The sequence below is a fragment of the Poecilia latipinna genome, unplaced genomic scaffold (genome assembly GCF_001443285.1).
Source record: "Poecilia latipinna isolate Pla-1442-1.1 unplaced genomic scaffold, P_latipinna-1.0 Scaffold319, whole genome shotgun sequence".
Lineage (NCBI taxonomy): Eukaryota > Metazoa > Chordata > Actinopteri > Cyprinodontiformes > Poeciliidae > Poecilia > Poecilia latipinna.
Genome location: NW_015112935.1, coordinates 266779 through 274873, shown reverse-complemented (window position 1 = coordinate 274873; position 8095 = coordinate 266779). Strand labels below are relative to the sequence as shown.

General features: G+C 36.8%; 2 protein-coding genes across 3 annotated transcripts in view; one reads left to right on the top strand and one right to left on the bottom strand.

Annotated features, from left to right (window-relative positions):
* LOC106949020 (astrotactin-2-like) overlaps positions 1-8095 on the top strand; it is a 198734-nt gene that overhangs the window by 122767 nt on the left and 67872 nt on the right. Inside the window, exon 12 of the mRNA XM_015034982.1 lies at positions 6548-6672. Within this exon, the coding sequence (XP_014890468.1) occupies positions 6548-6672 (125 nt within the window). The remainder of the gene's footprint in view (positions 1-6547; positions 6673-8095) is intronic.
* trim32 (tripartite motif containing 32) overlaps positions 1-8095 on the bottom strand; it is a 45447-nt gene that overhangs the window by 26596 nt on the left and 10756 nt on the right. The window lies entirely within an intron of this gene.

The window sequence follows — 8095 nt, the reverse complement described above, 5'->3', positions numbered from 1 at the left end:
TTTTTTTTGAAAAGAGTTAAAAAAAAAGAAGAAAACCAAAAGGGGAAGGAAATTGGGGAATTTTTGGGCCTTTTTTTTTTTTTTTTTTTTTTTTTTTGTATGAGCAGCCATTAAAATGGCTGGTTTAAATTAGACTGCCCAGGTGAGGATAACATAAAAAAGTAGAAAGGCTACATCACTAATCAGTTCCACAGCCAGAAGGCCTGCTTGTCCCCCTGCTCTGCATTACCACGTGCCATCTTTATGGTAATGCTCCCTGCTGCCAGAGTTCATTTCCACAATTTCCTCAGGCCAATAGAGATATTAAAGCCCCCCTTCTTTTTTTTTTTACAAGCACGCTCACATTGTATTTCAATTGTATACACGACTCGGGGGAATGAAAGTGAGGTGGAGCGCTTAATATTTGCGTGCCAGACAGAGACAGTTAAGAGGAGGTAGTCGGACAAAAACACTGAATAATGTAATGCTTTGGTATTGAAACACTGGTAACACTTCTCCCTGTCATCTGACTCAACATGTCCCCGAACATTAGCAATTACTTTGCAAGTCATGCACATTGTCGGTCAAAACAAACTCTGCAGCTCCATTAGAGACTGTTTCATTCACAGCATCAACTCCCTAGCCTAATCAATACTGGCCATGACAAGTCACCAGATCCTCTCAGAGGAATCATTTGTCAACTGAGCGATGGCTGCAGCTGTAATGAGAGATTGTAACATGACTCTCACGGTAAACACGTCTGATTGTTTGTTTTTACACTGCAAATTAGGCTTTCTCCTCGCGCTGCCCTTTAATAACTTTTAATTTTCTCCACCAGGCCTGTTGCCCAGGGTGACACTGGGCGCTTTATCTCTGTTATGAGGCCCTCTGTCTGGGCCCTCTTGCCCCAGCATTTATTCAGATAAGAGATATTACAGCTGCTGAGCAAATGCAACTGAACCAGCCACACAGCCGGCTCTTATGAATCTTTGATTATGCGTTTCAACAAATTGGTGGATGGCTCTCGTGGGCATGTGTGGCAGAGATTTCAAAGCAATATTCGAGAAATAATAGTAGAAAAAAAACTGTCGGAATGATTTATATCAGAAAATTGGACAATAAATGTTTCAATTCAGATACTTTATGATGAAGCAATATTTATTACGCAAACACTGTTGATATTTACGTTCATGAGAGTAAAAGTATATACAGTTATGATTAAAACCTAAGGATCTTTTAATTTTACATTTATTTTGAGATAACATAAATTAATAAATTGTTTTTATATTACCTCAAGCATACAAAAGCACAGATAACACTGTCAATATAAATAAATGAAAAAAGAAAAGCAAAATGGAAAATGTGTACACATCTGCTTCCATAATTTTTATTTTTTCCAACAGCTTGGTCATGGAACAAGATTTTCATTCTGAACACAGCAGCAAAGCTGCAGCAAAGGGGCTGAAAAACAAACAAACAAGGAGTTCCAGTCACTTGCACTGAAGTTGATTAAAAAGTGTGCAGAAACATGTCAACAACCTCTTAGAGCTGAAGCAATGTTGTAGAGGAAAATCAGTCTGAATTCATCCTCAGCAGGAGGAGAAACTAATAGTCATACAGAAAAATGCCTTTCAGGACATCACTGCTATTGAATCACGGATTGGAGCCAGTATTTGCCCAAAAATTTCCATTGTGCCCTACTCTTTTTTTTTTTTTTTTTTTCCCTTTTTTTTTTCTTTGAAGTGACATTGTGTAATTTCTCTTCTCAGTTTTCATACACTTGAGTTTAAATTCAAGTAGTTTTAAAACCTGTTAAAGTCAACACAGTTTTTTAGCTAACTGTTGTCATTTTACTTGACGGGAGGCAACGTGTGCTTGACTTGAATGTTTTCTTTTTTTGTATTTTGGCAATGCTGTGAGACTTATTTGCCTATGTGTATTACTTAGCCTGTTGAGTCTTACAGTTTTCAATCGGTTATAGATTGTATTACTGAAAACAGGTTTTTCAGTTGTGTTTTTGACTGAAACAGTTGCTGCATTGTGCATGAAAGTTTTTTGTGTTTTTTTTAATTTTCTTTAGAAAAATTAAGTATGTTTGTCCGTTTTGCCAGATCTTATGGCCAGTAGCATTTAAAGCTAAATTGAAAAATGAACAGCCAATCCAAGTGATTGTAGTAATTGTCAGTAATCACCACTCGTAGGTGATAGGTATGTAAAAAACATTAAAAGGTTTTTCTTTTGTAATTTTTTTGTTGTTGTTTATTGGAATTGATTTGTAAAAGCAATAAGGAGGATTAAAAAATCTAGAAGAATGCATAGTTTTTATAGGGACTGTAATGAGTAACATGAAAAAAAGTACAAAATAAAAACTAAACTTAATACCAGAGGTATTCTAGACAAGAAAATTACTTCTATGGAGGAGAAATTCATCTGAAAATTGTTGTCTTTGTGTGCAGCCCATTTCAGCAGCACTGATTCCCAAAAAATCATTTAAATGAAAGTTGCATCAGGAAGTTGGATTGTTTTGAAGAGTTGCTTTTGTGTTTTTTAATTGGTGGCTGTTTTTGTTAAATGTCAGAAAGATATGGAACCTTGTAAAATTCAGACTGTTCCTAGAAAAAAAAAAATCTTCTTGATACTAAAAGATTGGCATTACTTTTGTCAAACGAAATGACTTTTTCTTTTTCGATACATCACACAGCGGTATTTCCTTCCTCCTTCCCAGCCGTCTTTTATCCACTCTGACACCTTTTCAGCTTACCCAGTATGCTGCAGCAATTTTTATCTTCAGCTTCAAAAAACCCACCTCCTTTGTGCACTGTACTGGCACCCAGTGGCTGCTCACATACAGTTCAAAGCACTGCTGTTAGTTCTAATCCGACAATGCTACCAGGGGTTTACTACCCTATGATTGCTCAGTGTGAGAGACTGTTAACAGTCTCATCCTTAGCTTTTGCTTCACTGTCCGCCCCTCTCTGAGGTAAACTGACCATTGCTCTGTCATGCCTAGACTTTTCAGCCCCCATTCAGATTGAATGCTTTTTCTTCTGGTGTCTGAGAGGAGAACATTAAAAAAAAAAAAAAAACTCCAATAAATCCCAGATGAGACATTCTGAAAACAGCTTCCTGTGTGATTCAGCGTTTTGCCTGCCTACCCCACAGAATCCGGCGTTTTTCTCCAAAGAACTCACACAACAATGAACACAGCTTGTTTAGCAATAGTGCAATCTATCTATAATATGTGTAGTTTCATTTTCCTTGCTTTATTTTTTTGTTCCAGTCTTTTCAAGTCTACATAAGTGCAACAATGTTAAACACTCATAAATGCTTTGGGTTAAAGTCAATTGTGTCTGTTTTGACACGGAGACAGAGCAGCCTCTGGTGGTTACATTTATGATTGCGCTTGCCCCCTTCTCCATTGTAAAGTCAAGCATTTATTGATTATCACATTCCAGAGTTCAGACAACGCAACTCTTGACTTTAGTTTATAACTGACTACCAATTTATACTGTAATTAATCTTTAGTGATTATGTGTTAGTAACTTAAATTGCATCCTAGTAATTTAAAGTTTGGTTTCACCTTTCTCAACCTCAACCCTTTCATAAATCAGACAGTTTTGCAAATATTTTTCATACTATCGGAATGATTTTTTTTTTGTTTTTAGTCAGAATTTGTTTGCCATCTTAAATTCAGAATTTTTTTCAATGCATCTCTTAAATAATATAACTTACCTATGTATCTGTCCATCCATCCATCCGTCTCTCTCCCTCTCTCTCTCTGTAAATATATATATTTATATATGAAAGTAAAAACTAATGTTGTCTTTCAAAATATGTTGTAAAACTGCTAAATGGGAGTCAACAGTCTTCTAAAGCTTTGACCTGAAAAGGCTGCACACGCTCAATTAGCAGCCGAGGCAGAACGGAAACTCTGGTAGCCTTTGTAAGCTTGGCACCAGTGACTAGTATTTTAATTCAATTCTCTTTTCCTCTGGGAATTAGCAAGTATTCATTTCAGTTTGTCTGTTACCACAAAGGAAACTTCTGAATGAAGAAAAAGGGCATCTTGCCATATTCTTAGACTTCCTTAAGCATGTTTATCGATGATATTGATCTGCAGTCATTTTGATAGCTTGAATATAATATTCATTTGTGGTTTAAGAGTAAACGTGTCGACAGGCGAACAACATCTGCAACAGAAATTACCTACAGATACATCTTGTGTTTTAAACTGAGATACACAGACTCAAAATGATACAAACTGAGGCAGAAAAAGCCATGCTAATCTATCATCACGGGTTCTGAGGAGGTTTTTTTTTTTTTTGGCACTTTTTCTTTTTTTTACACTTTCAACCGATTTGAGGAAAGTGTAGGATAGTGGGGCTGTAGGCAACAGAGAAAATCCAGAAAGGTTCACTGCTGGGTTTGTGGCTGAGCACAGAACAAACAATTGTCACAGTCTGTCTGCAGGTAGAAATATTGAAGTTGATGTCCAGCTGTGATGAACAAAAAATGGATTTGAGACTGAAGGTGTTGCTTGCTGCAGCAGTGAGAGGTGCTACAGCAATGGAACGGTATAGCTGGAGAAGATGCATTGAAAAAAGTAAGAACGATACAATGAAAAAGTGTTTTCTAGTGTTTGCCTCTATAATTTGGGAGGCATGGTGACCATTGCCTTAATGAACACTTGCATCCAAAAGAAATACTGTGTTTCATTTGTGTATTTGACAGACTAAAAAACAATGCTTATTTTTAACAAATGGAGAACTAAAACAAAAAAAAGATGAGAAAAAGACACTAAAAAGAGAAAATAATATTTCTGTTTCAAATTACTCAAGCTCTCTTCATTTTTATTTTTATCATGCATACCCATTATTAAAGTGGCAGAAGGGTTTTTATATTGACAGTATAGCAGGGAAAATAAGTACTGAACGCATCAACATTTTTCTTCATCAGGCTGGAGAGCTGCACAATATACTGAATGTGTTTGTCAATGTGTTCAATATTCTAATCACGAAGGACTGCTTGAGTGCAATATTTTGGAGGCTATTAAATTTCAAGTGACATGCATGCAAATTCTGCATGCCCTTAATTTATTTGGCCTGTTGAATGGAGTTTCACTGCCCCTAATGCCCAGACCCAAATGCAGCTGTGATGCTAATGCTCACAAAGAGTGTTGAAGACATTAAAAAAAAGAAGATGGAAAAGACTCAAAAATATGGTTTAAAGTAAAGTAGCATTCTAGCAATATTCAGTAAGAATTGCAGCTATGTTTTCTGGATAGTGTATAGAGTTATAAGTGTATTTCTCATGGGGCTGCTGATATCCAATTTACACCAAATGAAATGTGTTCATTTCTGTTGAACACAAGAACATCAGATACGTAAAGGCACAGAAAGAAAAGTTAGTGTGGAGTTTACTCATATTGTTCACTGTGTGTCGGTGCTAATGGCTCAAAACTTACAAAAGGTTTGTGTGTCTGTTATGTTAAAATCAAGTAAATCTTGTCACATTAAATATAGAAGCACCCTCTCCAACATGTTAGTCACTGACTGAAAATTCTAAATTGAAATTGTTTCTCTTTTGAATGATGCGTCGGACCATTTTGGATTGATTGGTTCATGAACACATCACATCAGGAGATGGGATTTAATTTGTCATGCAGCTCCCAGTCAGAAGCATCATAAATTCCCAGTTGCACTCTAAACTTGGTAGAAACCTAATTGTCTATATCCTGGTCTGTTGTCAGACACATATCATTTTCAAAATCCAAAACATCCATCTACTTATTCATTTATCATCAAATGAATTCAGTTTAGTGTGTCGTAATATAACCAAATGTTGTGAAACGTTTGGGCAACCTTGCTTTTGAATGGGCACAGCAAAGTGGCTAAAGAAGAGGAACTCCTCTCAGCATGTCAAGGACAGGCCACATCTAGGCTTGAAAATCCATATGGCTACAAATCATCTGGGTCCACGCGCCTTCTAAAGGTTCTTGGAGCCACAGCCTGAAGCCGGCTGATTTAGTTAGCAATCAATATGTTTTCTGTGAGCATAAGCCACGGTAATCTTTTTACAGCACCTCTCCTCTCGCTCTTTCCTCTTATCCATTGCCCTTGTAGCCCTCAAATCTAACCATGCGGCTGTGATTGCTTCTAGAAGGCTTTGTGGTTAGAGCAAGTAAAGGGGAAACGACGGGAAGAAACTGGATAAAAGTTGATATCGGGAAGTAGTGAAAACCCAGAGTTTATGTGGCACAAGGACTAAAACCCTCTGCTCCTTTTATAAGACTTGGTCTCATAAAAATGGATTAGAGGAATGGGTGCTTCTGCTTACCATGCGTTCATAAAGCACTGAGAATCTTTTTGACATGACTTCCAAATGCTTTAGTTCAAGCAAAATCATCTATTTGCTGAAATGTAAGGTCGCAGGACAAACAACCTGAGAGCTTCATGTTCACTAAAAGAATTTCTGAATAATGCTCAACTAGTTCATATGCAGTATAGAGAGTGTCATATATGGCTTAAGGATTCCTTTAGAAATAAAATTCTTTCTTTTTTTATCTTAGGGACAACAACTATATTAAGGACTTTCCACAGCTCGCCGATGGTCTCATGGTCATCCCCTTGCCAGTCGAGGAACAGTGTCGGGGAATCTTGTCAGAGCCATTACCCAACCTGCAGCTTCTATCAGGTAAACGGAGATTCAAGGAGTTTTGAGGAATTTGTTCCTTTTTCCATATTTTTGATACATACTCCATGAATAATATAGCCATTGGATTCATGTAATCTAGATGTAACTTTTGGCCTGTATAAATGTCAAGCCACTGGAAAGTACTGTGTCAATGTGCACCTGAACTTTATTTAACCTGCAAAACAAACCAGTAACGGCTTAAGATTTATAGAAACATGCCGTTTATAGAATTCAAAATGTATGTAAAAGCACTACAAAAAATGTTTCTAGTGATTTGTAAACAGAAGCTCAAATGTGATGATAGGTTTGACAAATAGCTATAGCTGAAACATTTTGAGAGAATAAAAAATAAAATGTGTCCATTTGTACTCAAGAAATCTTTAAAATGACATGTATTCTCTAAAATCAGGAAAGTACATCAAGTTTTCATTGTAGTAGTGATTTTAGTACAGTTAATAATTGGTACTTCTTACCATTTGAAAAGCTGAAATTAAGGGCAAAAAGTTCTCTACGCCAAATATTTTCGCTATGAAAATTTATTGGAACAACAAAAAAAAAAAAATCAAAATGTGGAATTCAGCAGCTGTTTGTGATTCTGACACTTCAGTTTCAAAAGAATAATGTAGATTAATTAAGAAATATGCCATTTGGTTCTAGGTCTTTTGGAAATAATGTCACCTTTCATAGTTGTTGCTGTTCCCTCATAAAAAGAAAATGTACCACAGATAATGAGCATTTGCAAAATCCGACACCTAATCTATGATTTCATCCTGTTGTGTCGTTGTGGTTTTTGGATAGAGTCAGTCAGAGATTGTCTCAGACCTCAACCTGCACCTTTGCTCCCTAATCCGTCCATTAACTAAATTGGCTTTTGGGCCCCGCTGATCTCTAAAATCTTTTCCTGGGGATCCGCTTTCACCACAATTGGACGCATGCGTACACAAAGTAAATTGCCCTTTTCTTCCCAGCGCGCGAATGTCTCAGGTGTAAATCGCTTCAGAGAGGCAAAAGGTCAAGATTCCTGTAAGCAGTTTCTTTATTTATTTTCCCTTGCTCTTCACTTTTGTAGCTTTACTTCTAAACCGGTGTGAAAGTTAGGTAATTGAATTGCGCTGAAAGCCAAGATTGCTCGATTCTAATGGCAGCAATCCAATTGGAGTTCAAGCTGCACCATATATCACCATTGATCCAGGAGCAGCTGGGTTGTGGGCTCTGATGATAAATGATGTTAAGGCAATATTGGGTTGTAATGGCTGTGCAATAAGCCTGTAATGACGAAAATAAAACAATGGATTTTATTTAGGTTTTCATTTATCATAAACTTCTGTCTCTCTTTATGAGTCCGACCCAGTAATTTGTTTAAAATTCTTGTGTTTCTGGTATGTGCTCTTTTGTCTTCAGCTCTGTCTCCTTCCCGTTTTCT